General features: G+C 53.0%; 5 protein-coding genes across 5 annotated transcripts in view; 4 read left to right on the top strand and 1 right to left on the bottom strand.

Annotated features, from left to right (window-relative positions):
• Window positions 1-657: 657 nt before the first annotated feature.
• On the bottom strand, window positions 658-5,681 carry nup88 (nucleoporin 88). The gene is given in 18 exon segments (XM_028967700.1): window positions 658-826; window positions 973-1,091; window positions 1,176-1,302; window positions 1,378-1,458; window positions 1,541-1,606; window positions 1,678-1,803; window positions 1,881-2,020; window positions 2,022-2,034; window positions 2,158-2,262; window positions 2,781-2,871; window positions 3,228-3,326; window positions 3,405-3,555; window positions 3,629-3,815; window positions 3,889-4,059; window positions 4,443-4,529; window positions 4,618-4,743; window positions 4,808-4,977; window positions 5,402-5,681. Coding segments are annotated over 18 exon segments (2,160 nt in total). The 5' UTR covers window positions 5,639-5,681; the 3' UTR covers window positions 658-762.
• A 655-nt stretch (window positions 5,682-6,336) lies between these two features.
• On the top strand, window positions 6,337-14,231 carry vps37d (VPS37D subunit of ESCRT-I). Its single transcript, XM_028967682.1, has 4 exons — window positions 6,337-6,599; window positions 8,062-8,233; window positions 12,051-12,133; window positions 13,436-14,231. Exons 1-4 carry the CDS (start codon window positions 6,477-6,479, stop codon window positions 13,892-13,894), a joined length of 837 nt encoding a protein of 278 aa, XP_028823515.1. The 5' UTR covers window positions 6,337-6,476; the 3' UTR covers window positions 13,895-14,231.
• Window positions 14,232-16,008: 1,777 nt separating this feature from the next.
• On the top strand, window positions 16,009-17,746 carry prkrip1 (PRKR interacting protein 1). Its single transcript, XM_028967719.1, has 6 exons — window positions 16,009-16,164; window positions 16,722-16,800; window positions 16,875-16,975; window positions 17,178-17,263; window positions 17,390-17,454; window positions 17,616-17,746. Exons 1-6 carry the CDS (start codon window positions 16,042-16,044, stop codon window positions 17,705-17,707), a joined length of 546 nt encoding a protein of 181 aa, XP_028823552.1. The 5' UTR covers window positions 16,009-16,041; the 3' UTR covers window positions 17,708-17,746.
• A 523-nt stretch (window positions 17,747-18,269) lies between these two features.
• Window positions 18,270-20,900, top strand: upk3b (uroplakin 3b). The gene is made up of 6 exons (XM_028967718.1): window positions 18,270-18,423; window positions 19,006-19,158; window positions 19,748-19,976; window positions 20,058-20,143; window positions 20,221-20,350; window positions 20,504-20,900. The coding sequence occupies exons 1-6, from the start codon at window positions 18,363-18,365 to the stop codon at window positions 20,628-20,630; spliced, it is 786 nt and encodes a 261-aa protein (XP_028823551.1). The 5' UTR covers window positions 18,270-18,362; the 3' UTR covers window positions 20,631-20,900.
• A 248-nt stretch (window positions 20,901-21,148) lies between these two features.
• rasa4 (RAS p21 protein activator 4) overlaps window positions 21,149-25,426 on the top strand; it is a 15,024-nt gene continuing 10,746 nt past the window's right edge. The window contains exons 1-2 of the mRNA XM_028967737.1: window positions 21,149-21,326; window positions 22,699-22,755. Coding sequence (XP_028823570.1) covers window positions 21,262-21,326; window positions 22,699-22,755 — 122 coding nt within the window. The 5' untranslated portion in view covers window positions 21,149-21,261. The remainder of the gene's footprint in view (window positions 21,327-22,698; window positions 22,756-25,426) is intronic.

The following is a 25,426-nucleotide window of genomic DNA, read 5'->3' as shown; positions in this document are numbered from 1 at the left end:
TGATCTGTGTGTGTGTGTGTGTGTGAGTGAGTGAAAACCATACATATGACCTGATCTGTGTGTGTGAGTGAGTGAGTGAGTGAGTAAGTACCGTACATATGACATGATCTCTCTCTGTGTGTGTGTGTGTGTGTGTGAACACCGTACATATGACCTGGTGAGTGTGAGGGGGTTCTGCTCAGTTCCGGATCGCGGTGAATTGTTAACACATTACAGCCAGTCTGGCCCTGGATCACACTTCCAGGCAGCAGAGCTGGAGAACCTGCCTGCAGAAGCCACAGGAACATCTGAGAACCGTGTTCCTATTCTGTTTAGTTTTATTTATTAATAAACCTGCTGCTACTCTGGACACTAATATCTCCAGCTGGGACCTGATCTGCTCTGGTCCTGTTCAGAGGACGTCTGCAGACGGGTCTTCCTGATGGAAGCTGTCCTGTAATTAAACGTCACTAATGTCCCCGTCCGCATGCCGTCACCCTCCCACCTTTCTATACTGTGCGGTGTACATATGTCTGTACATAAATCTAATAAATCAAACTGTACTTTCAGCTTCAGACTTTTCCTGAGCACCACACACACACACACAGGTTTCTAATTTATAATACACACATTATTATTATTATTAGAGTAATATGCACAAACACACACAAAGGGGGGTTATGTACAAAAACCCTTTATTATCCAGGAGGACGTATATTTATGGCTATAAAACTGGTCGATAGAAAAAGCAGCGTGGGCGTCGGCCCGGTAGTCTTGGTGGGATCAGAAGTTGAAATGGTTCTTTATGCCCTTGATCTGCTTCATCATGTCTGCGATGTGCTCGCCCCTGGCGGAGAGAGAGAGAGAACAGGGTCACTTACACTGACCCCCGACCTCCGGCGCCAGACGTCCCTGTCGACATGGGGCGCGGCTCCTGCTCTATCGTGTAGTAGTGAAGTGTGTGTCTGTGTGTGAGAGAGAGAGGTTCCTCACTGCTCCTTCAGAACCGTCTGAACACACTTCCTCTGCTGGGCATTAAGGGCGAGGCTGGACCGCGCCGGGGACACGTCCTTCCCCACCTGCTGTCTCTGGTACTCCATCTTCATGTTCACCTGAGACAGACGGACGGCGCGAGGGGGGTGAAACGGGCGGGCGCGGCGTCCGCCCCGAGGCATGCTGGGAAGAAAAGCGCTCACCTGCTTGATGCCGTTGTCGAGGTGGCGGAGCTGCTCGCTGACGGTCTGCAGCTCCTTCCTCATGTCCTTCTCGCTGTCGGAGAGGACGGGCAGCTGGCTGCGCAGGGAGCCCAGCACCCGCTTCACCCTGAGCGCAGCGCGGGAGGGAGGGTGAGTCCGGACCGTGTGTGTGTGTGTGTGTGTGTGTGTTCGGAACACTGACCGGTTCATGATGGCTTCCTGACGGTACTTGGCATCTTCGTACTTGTCAGCCAGCCGCTCCGCAGCTTCTCGCAGGCTCTTCCTGCAGCAGAAGAAGCCACGGCGCAGACGTATAACATCGAGACATCGTCATTCGTGGTGTTACTGAGAGACGATGGACACACCTGTCCTCCCGGCACAGAGCCAGATCCTCCAGCTGCTGCTTCTTCTGACCGGTCAGCAGTTTGACCCTGTAAACACACGCCGGGAATGACCAACATGATCGGCGCTCGGGATCAGCGCGGCGGCGCCGGGTCCGTACCGCTTCTGCATCTCCTCGCGGGCCAGGTCCAGCTTGAGGACGTACTCCTCCCGGAAGACCTGCGTGGCCCTGCTGAGGAGCTGCAGGCACTCGGATGGCGAGGGGGCGGAGTCCTTATCTCCAGCCCTGGAACAACACGGCCCATGTTTCGATTATTTAACAAAGACCTAAACGCGTGAGGAGCACCGCCGCCGCCTCCTTACTTCAGAACGAGGGGGTTGGTGGAGGTGCGCGTCAAGATGGCGCGGATGTGCTGCTCGAACGAGTCGTCGGCCAATCCGCGCAGCGGAGAGCCTGCAGGCCCCGCCCCTGGGCGGGAGCACAGCAGAGGTGGGGAGGGGGGGGCGAATGGAGCTCCTGGGGAGAGAGAGAGAGAGAGAGAGAGAGAGAGAGAGAGAGAGAGAGAGAGAGAGAGAGAGAGAGAGAGAGGTTCAGCTGATCCTCCTGTGATTGACGGGTGGGTTGAAGGTGGACACGTACAGCAGCGGCAGCAGGAGACACTCGTAAGTGCAGGTGATGCAGATCAGGGTGGCGCCCAGAGACAGGTCCGACACGATCCAGAAACCCTTCACTGGGGCGGGCAGGCTGGGGACACACAGGAACAATTCAGCTGTGAGACGCGTCCTGCCCACAAATAAGACCACGTCCCACCGGGGACAACGACATCTACCGTAACCACTCGGTCCCAGACACGCGAGTCTAATCTGAGTTACTCTAGATCCTGGAGGGTCATTACAGCCACCAACGCGGTAACAACTAAAGCTTCAGGGATCTTCATATGGACCAGTAGATGGACATGATGCTACTAAAACCTGCTCTGCCCTGTCCAAACGTGGACAGATGCTCTATACTACACTATGGACTTGTCCACCTCTACAACTGTAGGACTTTTTCTCTAATTGGACAAATCATCACCAACCCTGCTCTGACACCAACTGCAGGCTCACTCTACCCTGGAAGGGTGTCCCTCTCTGTATCACTCCTTTCTTCACAGGTTTCTTCCTTTCTTTTTCATACTGTATGTGATTATGTGCTATAGAAATGTTGTTGTTGACCACAAGGACCATCATCTGGGATTCTACAGTCACATCTTCTGTTCCCACCTGGTGCTGAGGGGCCGGGTGCAGAGGATGTGCTCCACGACGCAGCGCTGCTCGCAGGCCAGTTCCTGCAGGCCGTCCTTGTCCTCTTCATCTGGACAGAGAGCACAGCTCATTATATAAACAGCACAGACCGCAACTTCTGCGTTTCTCCAAATCTCGTGTCTTCTCTGGACATCGGGGACGGTTTCCAACAGCCCTGAAGGATTCTACTGAACACTTTTTAATCGCTCACTCGTGTCAATGAGCATCTCATCAAGCGGCTGACGCCGAGACAACAGTGAAGAAAGCCGCCATGAAGGTAACAAAAACCTGAAGCATCGAACATACTTCACTTCCTCCTCATACCACAAATACTAGACATGTTGTTGTCCTGGATTCTTCAGAACGGCTCGATGCAGCCCGCGTGGAGGCCCTGCCCGGTGCTGATGTTCGGCGTGGGATACGAACCTGACTGCAGAAACTTGTGCAGCTTGTTGAACCAGGTGAGGCCGACGCTGTGGACTCCCGCCTCGTGGGTGCAGTGGTACCGGTACTGGCACAGCGGGTCTGGGGCGAAGCGGACAAGAAGAGTGGGTACCGAGGACCGACCTGGACAGCAGTGTGGAGGACAAGAGTCCCGCTTACCTCGGTGTAACCTGATGGGACAGCTGAAGTCCGACTCCACTGACTCCTCCTCCTCAGCCGCCGCCAGTTTCAGGGTGAGTTCCAGCTCAACGCACTCGAACACGTAGAGGGAGGGGACGGACTCCGCCCCCCGGCACCCCCTCTCCACCACCTACACACACACACGGCGTGAGTCCTGCGGGCGTCTGGAGGCTGCGCCGCGATGGGGACGGTGCTGGACTCACCCCCCCGTCTTCCTCCTCCTCGGCCTCCAGCACCACGCAGTGATACAGGGTCCCCGTCTCCGTGGCGATGACCAGAATGTTGGGTACACACGGCAGGCAGAGTACGGCGCAGGCGTCGTAGCCGTAATTGTCCTCAGCCGCTGGGTACATGGGGAGGGGTCCGAGTGGCTTGCCGAGACGGCCACCGCTGCCAGAAACACACGTCATGACACACACACACACACTTACACACACACATGGTGTAGTGGAGCCCGGAGTACCTGCGGGTTAAGCTGGTGTAGCTCAGGAACGTCTCCCCGTTGCCGTACAGGATGTAGAGGGGGAACACCACCACCTCCCCCTTCTGCCTGCCGATTGGCTGAGGGGCGTCCGCCGGCGGGCCGAAGTCGAACGCCACGGCGATTTCCCCCAGAGACGCGGCATACGAGTGCCTGGACGGGGACAGAGGACACGTCACCCCGGCTGAGCGGTTTTAACCCCGCCCCCTCCTTTACATGTTCATTCTGTATAACATTTACATTTACAGCATTTATCAGACGCCCTTATCCAGAGCGACTTACAATCAGTAGTTACAGGGACAGTCCCCCCTGGAGATACTCAGGGGTAAGTGTCTTGCTCAGGGACACAATGGTAGTAAGTGGGATTTGAACCTGGGTCTTCTGGTTCATAGGCGAATGTGTTACCCACTAGGCTACTACCACCCTATAACAGCATTTTTACACTTTACATCCTCGTTCAATAAAGTTTTTAAAATGGAATTGAAAGATAATGATAGAAAACCAGACAGAAGAGATTTTACTAGAATCCTACTGACCCCCCACTGTTCACGCTGCTGTCGTCCTCACACTGGGACAATGACATGACCTTGGCGGGTGTGTGGGGTTCCTTCAGGCTGTAGAACCTGCAGATGAATGGACAGGGTGGGACCACGACCGGGAACTGCAGCAGCACGTGAACTTGCAGCTGCCCGAGCAGGGGAAGCTCCTCACCTGACGGTGTTGTCGGAGGTGAGCATCACCAGGTGCGGCTCCTCTGTCTCACTGGGGTACCAGGCGGCCTGGCGAAGTGTCACCGAGGGCGAGCTGTTGAAGAAGCGCTCCGCCACGGGGATGGTCCTGTCCAGACGGGAAAACCTCAGCTTAAATCGCATGGACCTCTTCAAAACTGAACCAGACTCACTTGCAGTTGATTTGGCGCCGACCCCCTTCGAACTCGGACCTCTTGCCCCAGCGCTGGGGCAGCTCCAGCACTGTGGCACCACGCTGGCCAATGATGGCCACGTGGTACTGGGCGGGGCTGAGCAGCACCTGGGAAACCTCGAACAGGGGCGGGTTGATGCACAGGAGAGTCTGTGTGAGAAGGGGAGGAGATCACTTTATACTGATCTATTATTATAGCCCGGTGATATGATGTGTTGATAACACATAAACTACACATCCCATAATGCAGAATAAAATGGTGCTGGTAGTAGCCTAGCGGGTAACACACTCGCCTATGAACCAGAAGAACCAGGTTCCAACCCGACTTACTACCATCGTGTCCCTGAGCCGGACACTTAATCCTGATAAAGTCTGATAAATGCTGTAAATGTAAATCCTGAGTGTCTCCAGGGGGGGACAGTCCCTGTAACTGCTGATTGTAAGTCGCTCTGGATAAGGGCGTCTGGTAAATGCTATAAATGTAAATGAAAATGCTCCGCGGTTCCCTGGTCATCTAACAGAAGATCTCGGGGAGCTTCTGGACGGGTGCAGGTGCCCGGTGAAGGGTACTGGCCTGGTACTGGGCGCTGCTCGGGGTCTCCTCGCAATCGAGCTGCCGCAGGTTGGCGGTGTGGAAGACGCTGTCCGCCTCGTCCCACACGAACAGGTCGGCGCCCAGGCAGAAGCTCAGGTCCTTTACCGCGCTGCTGTGCCGGGCGCGGCCGTCCGACAGGACGCCGTCGCGCATTTTGGTGAAAATATCGTGATTCGGCAGCTCGCAGCGCCAGCGATCTCCGGCGAAAGCCGCCATTTTTCGCGGCGCAAAATAATGACGTCACGTTCCCCCGTGGGATCATGGACTTTGTAGTTTTGACGTGAGAGACGGGGTTCCTTTTTAACTTAGTAACAAAGGTTAAACAAACTATAATTTTACGGAATATTTATGAAGTTACATGGAAAAACTTAAATTCAGTTTTAAATCATGTTAGATCAGCTTTCCTGTCATTGTACACTGAAACGCACACATTTTATTGTTTTTATAAAAAGAAGAAAACTGGAATATATATACACATACAATTCAAAATGTAATACAAAATTAAACATGTACAAATAATCACTCTGCATGAAACCTTATTGCACATGGAATAGAAATTGAATACAGTTGGTGGTGGGAATTTAATGGGGTACAACAGGGTACAAACTGCTGTTTAGTCCGTTTGTCCTCGTCACAATGTTCCTGTTTTCATTCGTTTTCGTTAATAATTGAACTTATTGTTTAACTTTTTTACTATATGCTAGACCGTAGGGACCGTTAACGGAGGCACGACGCGTCCGGGGCTGGAGCACTGGGTCCGGAGAGAGAGAGAGAGAAAGCGAGAGAGAGAGAAAAAAAGAGAGAGAAAGAGAGACAGAGAGAGAGAGAGAGAGAAAGAGAGGGGGGGAAGAGAGAGAGGGAGAGAGAGAGAGAGAGAGAGAGAGAGAGAGAAAGAGAGAGAGGGGGCAAGAGAACGAACGAAAGACTCCCTCTCTGCGCGCTCCTCTCTAGTCCCGCCCACGGCGCGTTACCGTGTGCGCGTGCGCGGGCGGGCGCGCGCTACACCGACATGCCGTCCGGAGTTTGATCCGCGCCGCGCCGCGCCGGGGTCACCATGTCCCAGAAACGGGACTCGAACCCGCAGCCGGACGGGTACCGCGCCCTGAACACGACCGAGCTGCGCGAACTGCTGCAGGACGAGCGGAAAATGGAGCAGATCGTCCTGCTGAGTGACAAGGTACTTCAACACGCACGCACACACGCACACACACACATTGATACACACACCACACACACCATACACACACACACACACACGCATCCACATACACACACACACCCCAAACATACACACCACACACACCACACATACACACACACGCATCCACATACACACACACACCCCAAACATACACACCACACACACATCCACATACATACATACACACACACACACCACACACACACACACATACACGCCACACATACACACACATCCACATACACACACACACACACACCACACACGCACGCAGCGCCGGGATGGAGCGGGTTTCAGATACACGGTAACTTAGACCGCGGATCCTGAGCATCTGTCCATCATCATCCTCATCATCATCTTCTTCTTGCTCAGCGATGATGATGATGATGATGCAGCATGTCGCGGTGCAGTAAACAGCGTATCTTCCTCCTCCTCCTCCTCTCCCAGCAGGGTACAGTGAGGAGAACAGCACACCTTCAGGGAAGATGGTGTGAGATGTTCCGTGTTGCGCATGGCGCCTTCATCCTACTGTAAAACGAGTTTGGTTCTAAAGGTCCGCGGCGTCCTCGGCACGTGGAAGTGGATCATCGCTGGGTTCCTGTTTAGGGAGAGGACGTCCGCTCTGTTAGACCGGGACAGGAAATGGACATGGTTCTAAGCACAGATGAAGGGCCCGATTAGAGAGGGGTGAGGTTCTCTTCAGCTTTGGAACCGAATGACGTCGGGCCCCGTGATGACAGCGACCGCTGCGAGAACAGAGGGGCCGTTCTAGGGCCCTCACAAAGGCCGGTTCTCACACAGCGCCTGCTTTGTGTTCCTCATTTAAAATTGATTCGGGGGACGGAGGCGGGAAGCGAATGATCCTGAACGTTCCTCAGGCCAGGGCGCGAGACCAGCGGGGTTCTCTGGAGAGAGATGTTCTTACTGTGGAACATCTGCATGGCTTTAAGGGGGATTTGGAACCACAGGGAGCGGAAAAGAGACGTTCTGGTTCTGGTCACAGGAGAACACGGTTCTGATAATGGGGTTGGGCAGGTGATCGATATCATGGATCACTTTTCCATATATGATTTACTGGAACCTGAGGAACTCGGTACCTTGTTCTTGATACAGGAAGGCGTGGCTCCTCGGCTGAGACGTTGACTCAGCGCGGTGGAACCTGAAATAACATGAAAGACGCATCCGTCGTTAATCCTCTTACACGCCTTAGCGCGCCCCAGCATTAGAACCGTGAAATGGCAGCTGCGGAACCCGACAGGAGTGGCTGCTCGGAACCCGGGGTTCCAGCGACGGGTTCCTGTCCGCCAGCGGCCACCTGTCCTTGTCCGTCCGGACTGGTTTTTGGGTGGTCGGGTCGACCCGGGTCGACCTCCCCGCTCGCGGGGGGGGGCGGGGTTACGGGGCGCTGGGCGGGGTCTGACCGGACGCCTGTGTTCAGTTTCAGGAGCTCCAGGTGGACCGGGACGTTCTGCTGGCCGCCAATCGCAGCGTGGCGGAGGAGAGCCTCTCGTGCAGGCCCCGCCTCCAGAACGGGAAGCTCCAGCTGGCGGCGCGGTACGAGGAGCTGGCGAAGCTGAGCGCCGCCTGCGGGGAGAAGCAGCGCCGCCTGGGTGAGTTACAGTGTGTGTGTGGTGTGTGTGTGTGTGTGTGTGTGTGTGTTTTTTCCACGGCGTGGCGGCGCAGGCCTCACTCGCTCCGCCACTTCCTCCTCGTTTCCTGGCGCGGATGTGACGGAGAACGTCGCTCCTTGACCGGTTCTGCTCAGGCCTGTCCCACCCCCTCCCACGGGAGCGCGGAGGCCACAAGGTGTCCCCTGCCCCGCCCCGCCCCGCCCGTTTTCAACACCGTCCAGGAATAACCGCGCAGACGGGGGGACGCAGCAGATGCGGCTTCGGGTCGGACCGAACGGGTCGCCGGCAATATGAAGAACCAGGATCCGCTCCCGGACTGTTTGTTTGTACAAATTCCTTAAGGGGGAGGAGCCAAGGAGCCGGCCGCCCTGCCCCCCTGCCCTCGGGCTCCCCTCCCCTCCCATCTCAGCAGCATTCCTGCGTTTCCACCCCCACCCCCCTCGGCACGTATGAATTATTTGTCACTTCCCTCCCCCTCCCCCATCAGCCCCGCCCACCATTGTACAGTGTGTGTTTGTGTGTGTGTGTGTGTGTGTGTGTGTGTTGACGTAGACCCTTTGAAAGGGTCTTTGTGTGCAGACCCCGCCCCTCCATGTGAGTGTAATGTAAATTGTTGGTGGGTGGGGGCGGGGTCTCCGCGGCAGCTGTGTGGTGACGGAGGGCGGCTGGAATGTCCCCGTCTCCAGCTGCAGGATGGGTGGGGGATCCTTCCTCGTCCCAACATCTGACTCTCATTTCCCCGTCCGGTCCACGGAACATCCGGCGCGGAACTGGAGCAGCGCGCCGGCGGAGGAAGTGGGCCGAGGGCGGGCCGATGTCATGTGACCCAGACCGAAGGAGGCTCTAATAAAATACGCCTCTCTAATTCTAGAACGTTCTGGACATGGAAGGAATGCCGAAAGTAATCTTGTCTCGTTCTGATTCGGAGGAATCTGTGGTTTTAGCCTCTAAATATACGCTACGAAGTTCTACGTTCCCCCCCCCCCCCCCCCCCCCCCCCAAACTAGTTTCCAACTGCGGTTCTTCAGTTGAAGAACTTGGACCCGGATCTTGTCACCACATTGAATGGTTCTTGTGTCCCGATGTTGATAAAAAAGGAGTGGGGGCTCTGACCTCCGACCTCCTCCGTTCCGCACCTCAGAGGATCTTGTGTGGTGGGAATGCGGAGCGTAACCATGGCGTTGTCACGGTACCCGGTTGGTTGGGCAGCCGCATATTTGATGCCGAATGTCTCCGGCGGGTCGGCAGGGGGCCGGTAGAAGTCGCGCGGCGGGAGGGCGGAACCCGAGTCCGGCCTCTGCAGTCTGTCCAGTTAGACACGCCGGTGTGTGCGGTGCCGCTTTAGACGTGAACGTTTCGTATCGTATTTTGCTAAATTAAGTTATTTTTCCTTTTTAACACCCAATCCAGTCTGGCAACGCACCGCCAGAACTGTTCGGCGCTGCTGCATGTGAGGGCGCTGCAGGCCGCTGGGAATTATGGGTAGACGTGGAATTGCTGGCTGGGATCGGTGACAGCCTGTCTGACTGCGGTGAGAACCGCATCCGCGGAACACGTTCCGGCGCAGTTCTGCTCGCGGGACCATCAGTACGGTGACACAGGACACGGCGCCGGCCCAGATCCTGCTGATCTCAGATCAGGCTTCACCACAGACGCGGCGGTGTGCTGGGGGAGGGCGTCGGCTGGCGTTTCTCTACAGAGACCACGATAGAACCTCCTGTTACAACAGGAAGACTGTGGTGTGTGTGTCTGGTTGTGTGTGTGTGTCTGGTTGTGTGTGTGTGTGTGTGTCTGGTTGTGTGTGTGTGTGTGTGTCTGGTTGTGTTTGTGTGCTTGTGTGTCTGGTTGTGTATGTGTGTGGTTGTGTTTGTGTGTCTGTGTTTGTCTGGTTGTGTGTGTGAGTGTGTGTATGTGTGTGGTTGTTTGTGTGTCTGGGTGTGTGTGTGTGTGTCTGGTTGTGCGTGTGTGTGTGTGCTTGTTTGTCTGGTTGTGTATGTGTGTGGTTGTGTTTGTGTGTCTGTGTGTGTCTGGTTGTGTGTGTGTGTGGTTGTGTGTGTGAGTGTGTGTGTGTGCTTGTGTGTGTGTCTGTGTGTGTGTCTGGTTGTATGTGTGTGTGTGTGTGTGTGTGTCTGGTTGTATGTGTGTGTGTGTGTGTGTCTGTTTCTGTGTGTGTGTGTCTGGTTTTGTGTGTGTGTGTCTGGTTTTGTGTGTGTGTGTCTGGTTCTGTGTGTGTGTGTCTGGTTTTGTGTGTGTGTGTCTGGTTCTGTGTGTGTGTGTCTGGTTCTGTGTGTGTCTGGTTCTGTGTGTGTGTGTGTCTGGTTGTATGTGTGTGTGTGTGTGTGTGTCTGGTTGTATGTGTGTGTGTGTCTGGTTGTATGTGTGTGTGTGTCTGTTTGTATGTGTGTGTGTGTCTGGTTGTATGTGTGTGTGTGTGTGTGTCTGGTTTTGTGTGTGTGTGTGTCTGGTTTTGTGTGTGTGTCTGGTTGTATGTGTGTGTGTGTGTGTGTGTGTCTGGTTGTATGTGTGTGTGTGTCTGGTTGTATGTGTGTGTGTGTCTGTTTGTATGTGTGTGTGTGTCTGGTTTGTATGTGTGTGTGTGTGTGTGTCTGGTTTTGTGTGTGTGTGTGTCTGGTTTTGTGTGTGTGTCTGGTTGTATGTGTGTGTGTGTGTGTGTCTGGTTTTGTGTGTGTGTGTGTCTGGTTCTGTGTGTGTGCGTGTGTTCTGCATCTATGATCTATGATACAATTTTTAAACATCTACAGGAAACACACTTTCAGACTGGGTTTGGTGACGGCTGGAGGTGACCGATGAGTCCGTACAAACCGCCGAGGGATCCGGTTTGGTTCTGGTCGGATTCTCGGTTCTGCACCAAACTCGAGTAAACGAGTCCAGTTCTTTAATTTCACATAATTTCTATCTTCAGGATTTACAGAAACAATCTGATAGAAAGTAGAAGTTCTAACGATTACCGCCACCCAGAAGGTGTTGGTGAACGTGACCCATGTGCTGCGTCTTCTGTGGTTCCAGGAAGGACGTTCTGACTGATCACTGACGCATCCCGGTTCTAGAAGTGACTGTGTCTTAATACCAAGGTTCTTCTCGCGCCTCATGCTGCCCACGTGACCATCACCACGCCGACTTCCACATCCTGAAGGGGTTTAGTCAGGAGGGGGTTCCACACGTGTTTCGCGTGCCGCCTGTGGAACCCCGGCGCTCAGGGGGCGTGGTCCTGAGTCCTACCTGCTCCCTGAGATGAATGTTCTGCTAATTAATGAGGTCCAGTGATGAGTGCACAGTGCACTGGTGCATGCTGGGACATGCTGTGTTTTTGGGGCACCACGTGGTCACTGGGACCTCCGGGCCTGGTTCCGTTCCCTCAATCACTTCTTTATGTCGCTCCACTGTATCCCCGGCGGTGTTTGCGTCACGGTGACCCATCACCATAGTTACTGCACATCACCAAGAGCAACCACCCCCCGCCCGCCCCGTCTCCGCGGCGACCTAATATGAAGTGACTGCTTCCTGCCCGGCCCCCGGCCAGCCAGTGACACTGTAAACAGTCCTCTCCAGGGGGCGGGGCCGACACCCACAGATTCCAGAATCTTCTAAAGACCGAGAGAGCAGCCTTGACCCCCGGTTCCCCGCTCGTGGAACGTAGAACGTCGACACCGCGCCGGATTAAATTCTGGATGTTAAATACGCATTCTGGCCCTCGCATGTCACAATTAAAGCTCCAAAAACAGGATTATGCAAATGTAATAAGTCATGACGCGTCCCGTGTGGTTCTGTCTTCCAGAGGCCTTGGCGCAGGAGCACAGTCCCCAGACGGCACACGCTCTGCTGCAGGAGGAGGTGTCCCGCGCCGAGGAGCGCTCCGAGGTACCGGGGAACAGGAACATACTGACACGAATCACGAAACTTTATTACTTTCCCCCGAGTGTCTTGGTACGATGCAGGATTTGGGGGATTTACTGGCCATGATGTTATAATTAAAACCTAAAAAAAATGTTAAAATATATAAAATGTTAACCGTCTGTGTACAAATGAGGGCTGAGAGTTTACAGGGACACCTCGTCCTGTCGCGTTTATTGACCCCTAAGACGCTGGGACGCGACCGGGAGTCAGAACTGCTTCTGGTTGGTCGAGTTGTTTCTGTAAGTCAGACATTAAGCCAACTAGCAAATAGTGAAAGTGAAGTTATTGTGAGACACTGCAGCGCAGCACACGGTGACACGGTGAAACGTGTCCTCTGCATTTAACATGACAGGCGCCCGGGGAGCAGTGTGTGGGGACGGTGCCTTCATCAAGGGGACCTCAGTGGAACCTTGGTAGATCGGGACCGCTTCCTTACCAGCTAGGCCACCACTGACCCCAAATAGTGCGATTTGGCATAGAACTGCAGTAGATAGATAGAATGTAGTCTATCTAGACGATACTGTGGCATCCCACGATCTTCCACTGCTACCTTCATACCTGGAGGTCGTACTCCTGTCCACGTTCGTGACCCGTGTGGCGCGTGATCGCTGATCAGATGAGCGAGGCGCGTTCTCCTGGTGCGCTGTGGTGTCCTCACTGTTTTTTGGACAGATTTGTCCCCCATCTTCCTGAATTCAGAACGTTCCCATTCTCTACTTAAATGACCAAGAAACCAGGGTCCTGTTTTGGAGGGATGTACTGAGACGGGTGGGGACGCCAGACGCTCGTCAATTATTCAGTGGCTCCTCCCACCTGCTCCTCCCGACTGGGATAAATTATAAATACTCGGATGTGTTTTTATTTACTAGACCGAGCCAATAGGACACGATCTCACAAGGGCTTACTGGTCCCGAGATAACTCCACCATTCCAGGGACAGTCCCCCCGGAGACACTCCGGTGTCCTGCTCCGGGTGGGGTTTGAACCTGGGTCTCCGTGGTTTTCTGGTTTATAATCCAGTGTTACCCACCAGGCTACTAAATTACATTTTTATTCATAAATCTCTCAAATGTCAATATGTAGTAATATATTGTGCTAATCATTAAGATTTCATGACATTTCTAATTATATCAGATTATGTTTTTATCTGTTATTGATGATGAGTTGGTAAATTTAATTAGATTCTAATTGATTTAAACACTTGAACTTGCCAGCTGTATGATGGATGTGACTGACAGCTGTCAATTCTCCATCGTTGCTCCGGCAGGAGATCCTGGACGAGTTCATGGAGGGCCGCCTCGACCTCAGCAGGTTCCTGGAGTCGTTCCAGAGCTCTCGGAAGGTCTACCACATCCGGCGCGCCCAGGCGGAGAAGATCCAGGAGGTCAGCAGAGCCGAGCAGAAACCGGCGCAGGCAGAGGAGAGGAAGGCGGATCCCTGGGGGGTGTGGCCAAATGGCGTCGCGGCCCAGGGGCCACCTCGTGTCTTCCAGCTCCGCTACGGCCTGACCCCGGCCATCCTCGTGCCGTCGTCCCACGCCATCGGCCTACCTCCGCTGAACTCGAGCTCGGGCCACGCCCAGCCGCCGGGCCCCGCCGGGCCACGCCCCTGCCGGCCCGTGGGCCTGCGCGTGATTGGACAGCTGCCCGGCTGGCCGGCCCGGCCCGTCCGGCTCCAGCAGCTCTACCGGCCCGGCCCACATCAGCCCGAGCCGCCGTACCGGTAACCCGGCGGAACCATTTCCACCCGCGTTCACGGTGAAGAAGGGAGGCGATGGAGGACGATGATGATGATGACGTTTCGTCGTGAACGGTGGTGACTGGCCATGATGTATCAGCAGCCTGTGGGCGGAGCTGGCGGTGCTGCGGCGCCCTGCGGACCTTTTCAGGCACCAGATGATGCCGGTTCTGTCCGTCGCTGCTGCAGAACCTTCTCTTGCTGTTGTGTTCGGATGGGTTCTGGATGTAGAAATAAAGGAAGGTGGGGCGGGGCGGGGCAGGGCGGGGCGTGTTTCTGTACCAGCTCTAATGAAATAAACAATCCATCATTTCCTGTTAACTTCATGACGGCGATGTTATTTATTCCTTTCTTCGTGGCAGAATAAAGCTGTAAAACCGAGTGGTTCTGGGTGGTTATGAATATTCATCTACACCGGCGCCGTCATTCAGGTTCCGCACCCCGACTTTTCTAGGTTACTTTCAAGGACTTGACCGCCATTCCCACACTTCCGCACGCCTCGGATTTTACACCCAGAAATATCTCCTGCAGCCCCAGATGAGGGGGCCGCCCGTGGCCTGGCAAGGTGACCTGAAACCCGACGCCCCACTTGGGCCCCGGGGGGCCTTCGCCGGCCAGCAGCGCGGATCGGAGGTGACGGGACCAGGGCCGCGATAAAAGGCGGATCCGGGGAGGTTCTTAGTTCTGGGTCTCTCCTCCGCAGGGGTGAAAGGGGGTCTGGGGGTTCAGGAGAACTTATTCAGGACTCGTCGTGGCTGTGGCTAAAATGCCATTTTCCGTGTAAAATCCCGCAGTCGGGATGAAATGTTATCAAGTCAACTTTATTGTCAATTCTGCCACATGTACAGGACATGCAGAGAATTGAAATTACGTTACTCTCTGACCCATAAGAATAACATTAAATACAAAAACAGTAACAGTAACGAATACAGAGTATAAATACAATTTAAAAAGAAAGGCACAATATACAATTTTAAAAACACCATATACAAATAAGGGCACATGGTGGAGAGTGCAAAACCAGGAGAGTGCAAAACCAATAGTGCAACAGAGTTTAAGTTTAAAGTGACGAAGTGAAAGGGAGGTAGATGGCAGACCAGAGCTGCACAGTTTGATGGTTTTCGTTACATCTGGAGATAAAATGACTTTTTAATCCGAGATCTACGTCCTCCCAGAGCCTCGGCTGTAGCTGGCGAGGGCCGGAGCAGAATTCCTGGACGCTGCTCGAGTCTCGCAGGAAGCCGGCGGCTGGCCCGGCGCTGCTGCGGTCTGTGCAGTAAGACGGTCTGAGTCTTCTGGCGTCATCGTGTTCCTTTCGCTCGAGAGATCAGATGGAAGCTGGCGGCCTGAAGCTCGATGTGAAACGCGAGATCTCGTCCCGAGCGAGCCGGCGGTCCAGAGGTGTCTCCTGCAGAAGAAAGCTGCAGTTTTTTCTGGACACCTAATCCTCTGATGTTCACCCACGGCCTGCCAGGGGGGCTTTGGCTCGATGTGGATATAAATCTGACGACTGTGTGTGTGTGTGTGTGTGTGTGTGTGTGTAGAATCGATCCATCTTGTAATAAACACTCTCTGCTCCCCCATTAAGTCTCGGCCACAGCAGACCCCACTGGGTCATGCAGCACTGCTGCGGGTTCGAAGACGGAAACATGTCAGGACATGTTTGCAGGATGCATCTGGGCTCAACCCGGACCTTCTGGAAACGGGTGGTAGTAGCCTAGCAGGTAACACACTCGCCTATGAACCAGGAGACCCGGGTTCAAACCCCACTCACTACCATCGTGTCCCTGGATAAGAACGTCTGATAAATGCTGGAAATGTAAATGAGTGTAAATGTACCACTGCACCAGTTAGAAGGTGTCGTGGTAAATAAAGGCGCCTGAGCGCAGAGCAGATGTGTTCAGACAGGACTGCCGGTTCCTGTTCCACATCCACGCAGCGCAGGCAAAAACACACACGGATGCGCACAGAGCAGGAAGAGGCCTGCGGGCCTTCTCCACATCATCATCATCATCATCACCACCACCACCGTCCACGTTTCAATGCGCAGTGCAGACCCCCGCCGGGAGGTGGCGCTGTGACCGCCAAACTGCAAAACGGCGCCGCGGCGACGGGGCCGAACAAGGAGCCGAGTTCATGGCGTCTGCCAAGCCGGACGGGAAAGCGGGGAAAGCCGCTAAAGAGCCGCAGCCGCTGGTCCTGGCCAAGACGGCGGCGGAGGAGCAGCGGCTGAAGCTGGAGAAGTTGATGCGCAACCCGGTGAGCGTTTACACGGCGTTTACTACGCGGTTACTCCGCGTCTCCCCCTGTTTACTCTTTTTTTTTTTTAAGTGAAGTGATTGTCACATGTGATACACAGCAGCACAGCACACAATGCACACAGTGAAATTTGTCCTCTGCATTTAACCCATCACCCTGAGTGAGCAGCGGGCACCATGACAGGTGCCCGGGGAGCAGTGTGTGGGGACGGTGCTTTGCTCAGTGGCACCTCAGTGGCACCTTGGCGGATCGGGATTCGAACCGGCAACCTTCTGATTACGGGGCCACTTCCTTAACCGCTAGGCCACCACTGCCCCACTCCGCGTCTCCCCCCCCCTGTTTACTCCGCGTTAACTCTGCCTGTTCTCGCCTATTTACGTTGTTTACTCCAGGTTCGCGCCCCTGTCTACTTTTACTCGTCTGTTTACTCCACGTTTACTCCCCCAACTTCACCTTTACGTACTGCACCGTGAGGGCGTTGTGGTGAACCAGCGTGGTGATTCGCTCTGTACTGAGTATATGGTAATATTGACAGTGAAGATGTTGGACCTTCTCAGGACAAAGCCGCCCCGATCCCCGAGAAGCCTAAAGAGTGGACGCCCCGCGCCGCCCCGGAGTTCGTGCGGGACGTGATGGGTGAGCCCGGTTCTCCGGTTCCTCGTGTTGCTTGTGGAAGTCGCTGCCGGTTTTGATCGTGTTTCCTGCTCCAGGATCCAGCGCCGGAGCTGGCAGCGGAGAATTCCACGTTTACCGGCATCTGCGGCGCCGGGAATATCAGCGCCAGGACTTCCTGGACAGGCTGACTGACAAGGTACGGTTCTGTGCGAGGGTTCTCCTGTCTGCTGCAGAACGTGCAGGTTCACAAGAACCCGGTAAATCCCAGACGGTTCTGTTATTCTGAGATGTCAGTAGAGACATGGACACGGTGGGAGGAACCTGGGACCTACTGTCTCCGCACGGGACACATGGCCTCCCTCTAAAACACCTTCTCCTCTGAAACATCACCATTTCAGCAAAAGCTGGATGAAGATTATCAGAAGAAGCTGCAGGAGAACCAGCAGGCTGCAGAGGAGCGAACGGCCAAGCGTCGGAGGAAGAGGTGAGGAGACCCGCCGCGGCCGCCAGGGGGCGCCGTGTGACCCGGCTTCAGCTGCTCGGGGCGGGATGGTTGGCTGAGTGAAGAAGTGAGATGTTCCGTTTGTAAAAGAAAGACTCGTTGTTTTAGGGAGAAGCTGAAACAGAAGAAGATGACGTCTAAAAAAGCAAAGCAGGAGAGTCAGGAAACAGAAGGTAATCTGCAGAAACCCATAATTATATCCCTTTATTTATTATAAAGTCTACATTTTATTCACATTTTCTACGTGTGTAATTGTTTTATGAATGAATGTTTTTGGGGGGGACGTTTGAATTTCGTCTGCAACGCTGATGGGGTTTCCTGTAATCGGACGCAGGGAAGGACTCCGCCTCCTCCAGTGACGGGGCCGAGGAGAAGGAGGCTGAAGATGATGCTGAGGTTCCCAGCTTCGTCATGGGGAGCCGGTGATGCTCCACCCGAGTTGTCCGTCCGTCTCTGTGTGTGTGTTTTTTTTTTTTTTTTTTTTTTTTTTTTAATAAAATCGTTACTGATCAACCAACCGTTTGTGTGTTTGATGTAAGTGGGCGTGTCCATATTATAATTTTTTTATATCGGTCACCAGCTGTAAACTCCTCCCTCTCCTGTGAGGGCGATCAGCCAGCGGAACTTGGTTCTAGGTGAATTTGAACAGAATGTAGCTGAACCGGGACGCTGAGCTGCGTTCTCCATGGTGACCTCGTCAGCGTTCCAGATTTGCATTTCCAGCATTTACCAGACGCCCTTATCCAGAGTTACAGTCAGTAGTTACAGGGACAGTCCCCCCCCTGGAGACACTCAGGGTTAAGTGTCCTGCTCAGGGACACGATGGTAGTAAGTGGGGTTTGAACCTGGGTCTTCTGGTTCACAGGCGAGTGTTCATCACCTTCCAGACCTTCTGAACCCATGAAGGTCTTGTTATGTCTGAGTGAGGTGGCTTTGGCTGCGTGACGTACTGCGACAGGTCGTGTGGGTAACAGGTTCTGTAGCACTGGCGTCATCAGCAGGCACCTCCGGCCGTTCCCACCAGCAGAACCCGAGTCCACGCCCCGACTGAGACTGGAGAGAAGACAACCTCGCTGCAGACATGGATCCGGCGTCTCTGGCTCTCGTCTTGTGTCTGCTCGTCCCCGCAGGAGAAGGACAAAGTGAGTTCGTGTTGTCGGTTCTAACCTGCTGATGCGGCGGAACCTGCTGTCTGTTCTCCGCTGCTTCACGTGCGAGCAGCAGCAGAACTTTTATTATTAATGCCGCTGATTATAATACTATAATGTTCTATGAAGTAATTAAGGAGCTGAATTAGAACCGATGTCTGGACCGTGTTCGTTTTGAACGTTAGAGCAGGTTCCAGGTGGAGCGACAGGCCTGGACCTGTTCCCACATCCAGAGGAACGGGTGGCGCTGTGGGCGTGGCTCAGTTCTCCAGGTTTATAAAATCAGGATTAACCAACATCGACATAAATTTGACTCTTTTTGTGGAACAAGATGCCGCCACCCCATGAAATAAGTGGCTGGTAGTAGACCAGAAGACCCGGGTTCAAACCCCACTCACTACCATCGTGTCCCTGAGCAAGACACTTAACCCTGAGTGTCTCCGGGGGGGTACTGTCCCTGTAACTACTGACTGTAAGTCGCTCTGGATAAGGGCGTCTGATAAATACTGTAAATGTAAATGAACAACAGTGAAGTCCGCCTGAGCTTAAATCCCATAATTCCTTTCTGTTTGCCAGATGTGACCGTGGACTACACGCCTGGGCTGGCGGCGTACGACCTTGCTGGGAGGGTCACGTCCGACACGGCCGTCCTGCAGACGCCGCAGTGCGTGTTCGACAACACAAGCTGCCCGCTGTGTGACGTCTGGCTGGTGTCGGCGCTGAACGCATGTGAGGAAGATGCAGAAACACCACGAGCTTTAATAGGGTCTGGTGCACAGCGATGGGGAAAAATCCCTAAAAATAATAACATAATAAAGGGAACACAAATATAAGACATCCTAGATCTGAATGAATAAACATACGTTGTTCTTTACACAGTTGAATGTGCAGACAATAAAATCACACAAAAATTCTTGATGGGATGAAATTGATCAACCCACGGAGGTCTAGATTTGGAGTCAGTGAAGTGATTGTCACTTGTGATACACAGCAGCACAGCACACGGTGCACACAGTGAAATGTGTCCTCTGTATTTAACCATCACCCTGAGCGGGCGGCCATGACAGGCGCCCGGGGAGCAGTGTGTGGGGACGGTGCTTTGCTCAGTGGCGCCTCAATGTCACCTTGGTGGATCGGGATTCGAACCGGCAACCTTCTGATACCGCTGCCCCAGTAATGGACAGTGGACAGTTTGATTGTTGAAGTGCTCCCTTTATTTCATTTAGAAGCAGTGTAGATGAATTTAATTCAAACTGAAGTAGAGTTAGTACAGAACATAGACAGGGAGGGTGTGCATGAAGGTTCTCTCTTTTGGCAGCCATCAGCACGTTCGACACGGACCAGACCAACTCGTCCATCCTGACCCTGTCTCCGTACCCGTCTGCGTTCGCGAGCAGCTCCTCCAGGAACTACTTTCTGACCCGTGTGGCCGGTCGGGCAGACCTCTGCTCCCAGCCGCCCGCCCTAAACTTCTTCCAAGTCGGGTCGGAGGGCAGCTGCTCCACCACGAACTGTAACGGGTTCCTGCCTGTGGGTTCCACCGTCAGGTCGGCATCTGACCTCTCCTGTTCACCGACGTTATTCTCTGCGGAACGACTTCATAATGCTGCGTTGCTCCTTCGTTTCAGGTTTAAATATCTTCTTGTCGACTCGATGGACAGTTCACCGATTCGAGCGGAATCTCGCTGGTCGGACGATGTTTCTCTCTACAGCCGTGAGTTTGGGGTCTCTGGTCCGGTTTTGTTGATCACGCCAAAACTCTGACGCTTCCTCCGGTGGTTTTGTTTCCAGTGAAGGATCCTGCCGCCATTGACGACAGTCTGGCTGGAAGATCTGCGGCGATGATCGTCATCACTGCCGTCCTGAGTGTTGCTCTGGGCCTGCTGCTCCTCCTGCTGATGGCCATGCTCATCCTGGCTTTGTGAGTCTTTACCGTCCGTATCGTTCCTCCCAGCTGGAACCGGACGTTGCCTGATCCCTCACAGCCACTCCGTACATTCCCAAGAAAAGCTGTTCTGATCGTCTGGGCCTGTAGCTCCAGCTGATGTTCTGGGGTCCTTTCCTCTGGTTTCAGTTGCTGGGCCGACAGGAAGCCAGTTCCTGTTGTCGGATCCCTGCGAGTCCCACAGTACAGCACCCACAACCTGAAGAACCCGGAGGTCCATGTTAACCCATCATACGAGCAGGAGGGGAAGAATTAATCAGCAGGCGTCCCGCAGCACCAGCCGAGTGATGGAATCTCTGTAACACGCAGATTTATTCTTGTTTTTAACTGTTATGATTGGAATACTCTTGGTCTGTTTTTGTAAAAGAAATTGGTTTAGTTTCCCAGTAAAATTTTGAAACATGTCTGAATTGTGGCTACAATAATTATTAAAACATATATGTGGTTTATTTGCGTTTTTATGTATCATTTGAAAATAGTAGTCATAGTAGTGAACTGTAATTCATTAAATGAAATTGTTGTAAAACGGGGGTTATCTTTTTTTATAATCTGGTCTATGTCTTCATGAAGCAGCCATCTTTCTCGCTGAATTAATAAAAATCAACTTTTATTACATTTTCGCATGTCACAAATAAACAGACAATTGTTTGTTGACTGCATTTCCCATAAATCTACACCAACTTTGACGTCACGGCTCGCCTGGCCAATCACACGGCGCGCTGAGCGCCGCGGCCCCGCCCCCGCCACGCCCCTGTCACGCCCCGCCCCGCAGGCTGCAGCCGGAGCGGCGAGCTGCAGGGCTGAGTCGGTCCAGGGCAGCCGGGGGTGATGGAGAAGGTAGCGGCGCGTCTGGTCCGCTGACGGGGACGCTGCTGCCGGGCGGCGCGATGACCAAACGGAGCACTTTATTCATCCGCATCGTGGAAGGAAAGAACCTGCCGATTAAAGACATGTGAGTCGCGTTTCTGGCTTGAATTTTGGTTTATGCTGCGATGATGAAGATGGACGAGGTGGGTCGGGGTGGGCTGCTCATTCATCATCTCACCGTTTCAGTTGTTCTGTAAGAAATATCGACCCTTAACATCTTGGAGTTGTAGGATTTCAAAAATATATATTATTTATGGTTTCTTTGGAGTCCCAGTTCCTGTTTTATTTCTCCATCTTTAGAGGAACTAAGTTCCTGATCGTTAAAAGTTGTGCAGTACAAAGTAAAACGATCCTTTTTTATTAATGTGACACTCAACCCGGTTCCTTCAGCAGAACCCACCGGGTCCACAGCCAAGCAGCCGCTGTCACCATCACCAAAGCTTCAGGGCCGTCCCCAGAACATATTCTCTCATACAGCAGGCCCCATGTTCCGGTTCCTTCCGGGGCGGAACGTCTTCTCTTCTTCAGTTCCTTTCCGGGGCGGAACGTGTTCTCTCTCCCATCAGGCCCACATTCCGGTTCCGGTTCCTTCCGTGGCGGCACGTCTTCTCTCTCCCAGCAGGCCCCATGTTCCGGTTCCTTCCGGGGCGGAACGTCTTCTCTCTCCCATCAGGCCCACATTCCGGTTCCGGTTCCTTCCGTGGCGGCACGTCTTCTCTCTCCCAGCAGGCCCCATGTTCCGGTTCCTTCCGGGGCGGAACGTCTTCTCCAGTTCCTTTCCGGGGCCGGAACGTGTTCTCTCTCCCAGCAGGCCCACATTCCGGTTCCGGTTCCTTCCGTGGCAGAACGCCTTCTCTCTCCCAGCAGGCCCACATTCCGGTTCAATATTATTAACAGTGGTAACAGTAGGGTGGTAGTAACCTAGTGGGTAACACACTCGCCTATGAACCAGAAGACCCAGGTTCAAACCCCACTTACTACCATCGTGTCCCTGAGCAGGACACTTAACCCTGAGTGTCTCCATGGGGAGACTGTCGCTCTGGATAAGGGCGGCTGGTAAACGCTGTAAAAGTAAACGACAGTAAGATTGTATGTAGTTAGAAGAGAAGAGGGAGGAAACCCCAAAGTTCCTTTGTCTCTGCCGTGGTTCTGCAGGTGGCGCCGAGACAAGGACGTGGTTCAACTGCCACTTCGGCGAGACCTCACCTGCTGTTCTCATGATGAGGTTCGGTCGTGTTAACGTGACTCTCCGTGTCTGGTCATGAAAGGACGTCTGTCTGAAAGGACGCCTGGCTGCCCTTTGCCGGGGACCTTTGTCTCTCCGGAGGGCCCGGCCCGGGGTCTGTGGCATATGGGATGAAAGGGCGGCCGCGGTCTTTCATGTCTGAGCAGGGACTGGGAGCGACGGTGGTAGAACCGGGCGCCGCCTCACCCTCCTCCCCTGTTCTGTGTTGCAGAAGCGGCAGCAGTGACCCCTACTGCATCGTCCGGATCGACAACGAGGCCATCATCAGGTACCGGCCACGCCCGCCACACCCGCTCTCCTTTACCAGTCAGGAACACTCCCCGCGGTCATAACCTAGCCACAAAGTCCCAGGTTCACTGCCAGCAGTACCAGTGTCTCCAGGGGGACTGTCCCTGTCACTGTGATTGTACGGCGCTGTGGAAAAGTGCTGTGGGTGGTAGTAGCCTCTCGCCTATAAACCAGAAGACCCAGGTTCACACCCCACTGACTACCATTGTGTCCCTGAGCACGACACTTAACCCTGAATGTCTCCAGGGGGGGGGACTGTCCCTGTCACTACTGACTGTAAGTCTCTCTGGAGAAGGGCGTCTGGAAAATGCTGGAAATGTGTACATTTATTATTAGTCATTACTCAGGAAACAGAAAAATCTGTGGTTTGTAATTCAGCAGAGTTCCACGTTCGGTAGAAACTGAGTGGAGGAGACCTGGCAGTGCTTCTTTACAGAATTGTGTGTGTGTGTGTGTGTGTTTACACAGCGTTAACGTTTGACTTCCTTGTTCTCACCACCAGTTTGTGTGAATAAGGTTAAATAAACCTACAGAACCTAAAATATCTCACAGTTAATCAGTAATTCTGGGTCCAGTGTTCTGCATGTAGCTGTACTGTGTGTGTGTGTCTTTGTTTTTATTGTATATTTGGTGCCGGGACATATAGTGTGTGTGTGTGTGTGTGTGTGTGTGTGTGTGTATGTATAGTAGAGGTGTAAACTGGTCTTACAATTTGATTCGATCACGATTATCAATGTCTCGATATCGATGCACCGCAATGCGTCCGATACATTTTCTACATGGTCACATGATGTTTCCAAATACAAGAGTTAAGACCAGTCCTATAGTGGTAACCAGGAGCCTTTGGATCCAAACCTTGTATCTTTCTCTTAATCTTCCATTTTCACCTTCTCACTTTTACTGCCATTATGTGTTTGAAACCCATCTCAGTAACTTAGGAGAACATATTCATGCAGCAGAATACAGCTACACCTGCTGCTCTCTCTTCTGCCCATAGTTTCTCCCTCACTCCTAGGAAAGATGGTGGTACTGGCCTCTTACTATCTCAGAATGTGTCCTTCACACCACAGGCTCTCTTCCTTTGAGTTCCATGCAGTCTCTGTTTCTTCTCCGGTGAACATCCTTCTCATCATATCCTTCGTCATATCTCGCCCCCCGGGGTCACTTGGAACCTTAATTGATGAACTGAACCTTCTGCTCAGCAATCTCCCCACGGACACCCCTTTAAATCTCAGAGGTGACTTCAACCTTCCACTTGGCAAACTCCAATCATCTTGCCTTCTTCCCCTTCTCCACTCTTTTTCCTTGGCCAATAGCAGCAGCTCTTCCACACACAAAACACCTGGACCTGGTCTTCGTCCCTCTTCACATCTCTGAACACCACTTTATGTCCTTCAACCCTCACTCTACCGATTGGATCCAAGACTGTGCACCGTTCTTCTCCTTAGCCACAGCCACTAACACTCTCCTCACCTCACTATCCCATTATATGGATCATCTCTGTCTGATCACAACCCTCAATGACTCAACATCTTCTCATCTTTATTGAACCCTCCAACTCCCTATGCTCCATCTTCCATAACCGCTGAAGATTTTACCAACTTCCTCAAAGGGAAGATGGAGCAAATCTGCCAGACATTCTCCACAACGCCTACTGTACCCTCTGAAGACTCGCCGACTGCAATTTTCAAAACTCACATCAGGTGACATCATCTAGATCCTATCTACAGGCAATCCAACCACCTGTCCACTCGATCCACAATACTCCAAACAATATCTCCTGACCATATCCCCTTAAATTACATCTGGTCCTGTGCCATCTGTCTTCCAATCCTCAAGAAACTCACTGCTGATCCTGCAGACATCAACAACTACTGACCAGTGTCTCTTCTCTTATTTATTTCTAAAGTCCTTGAGCGCCGTGTCTACAATCATCTATCATTTCATCTGTCTCAGAACAACTTCCTAGACCCCAACTAGTCTGGCTTCAGAGCAGGTCATTCTCCAGAGACTCTGAACAGCAGAACTCGAATCTGTTTTTATTCTTCTCGACTTCTCTGCAGCATTTGATAGTTAACCACAAGACTCTGGAATTCGGGGCTCAGCATTGAAATGGTTTGCGTCCTACCTTGATGAGCAAGTGACCCCAACTATGAATACATCTATTTTATTCACTCTGTTGTAGATTCTGTACACAAAGTTCGACAACAAGAAAATTACAATTTAATCTAAATATTCTTGAATTGTTGGGGGTATTCATAGTTGGGGGTCCTAGTGAACCAGAACTGATCACTTCATCCATGGTGACATGGAAGCACGTTGTAAGTCGCTCTGGATACGGCCGTCCGGTAAATGGCGTAAATGTAAATTGTCTGTATAGTGTGTGTGCGTGTGTGTAGTATGTATATTATGCGTATAGTATATAGGGTGTGGTGGTAGTAGCCTAGTGTGTAACACACTCGCCTAAGAACCAGAAGACCCAGGTTCAAACCCCACTTACTACCATCGTGTCCCTGAGCAGGACACTTAACCCTGAGTGTCTCCAGGTGGGGACTGTCCCTGTAACTACTGACTGTAAGTCGCTCTGGATAAGGGCGTCTGGTAAATGATGTAAATGTGTGTGTGTGTGTAGTATGTATATTGTGTGTATA

Source organism: Denticeps clupeoides, unplaced genomic scaffold, assembly GCF_900700375.1.
Source record: "Denticeps clupeoides unplaced genomic scaffold, fDenClu1.1, whole genome shotgun sequence".
Lineage (NCBI taxonomy): Eukaryota > Metazoa > Chordata > Actinopteri > Clupeiformes > Denticipitidae > Denticeps > Denticeps clupeoides.
The sequence above is the reverse complement of the archived record's forward strand: the minus strand, read 5'-3'. Positions and strand labels throughout refer to the sequence as shown.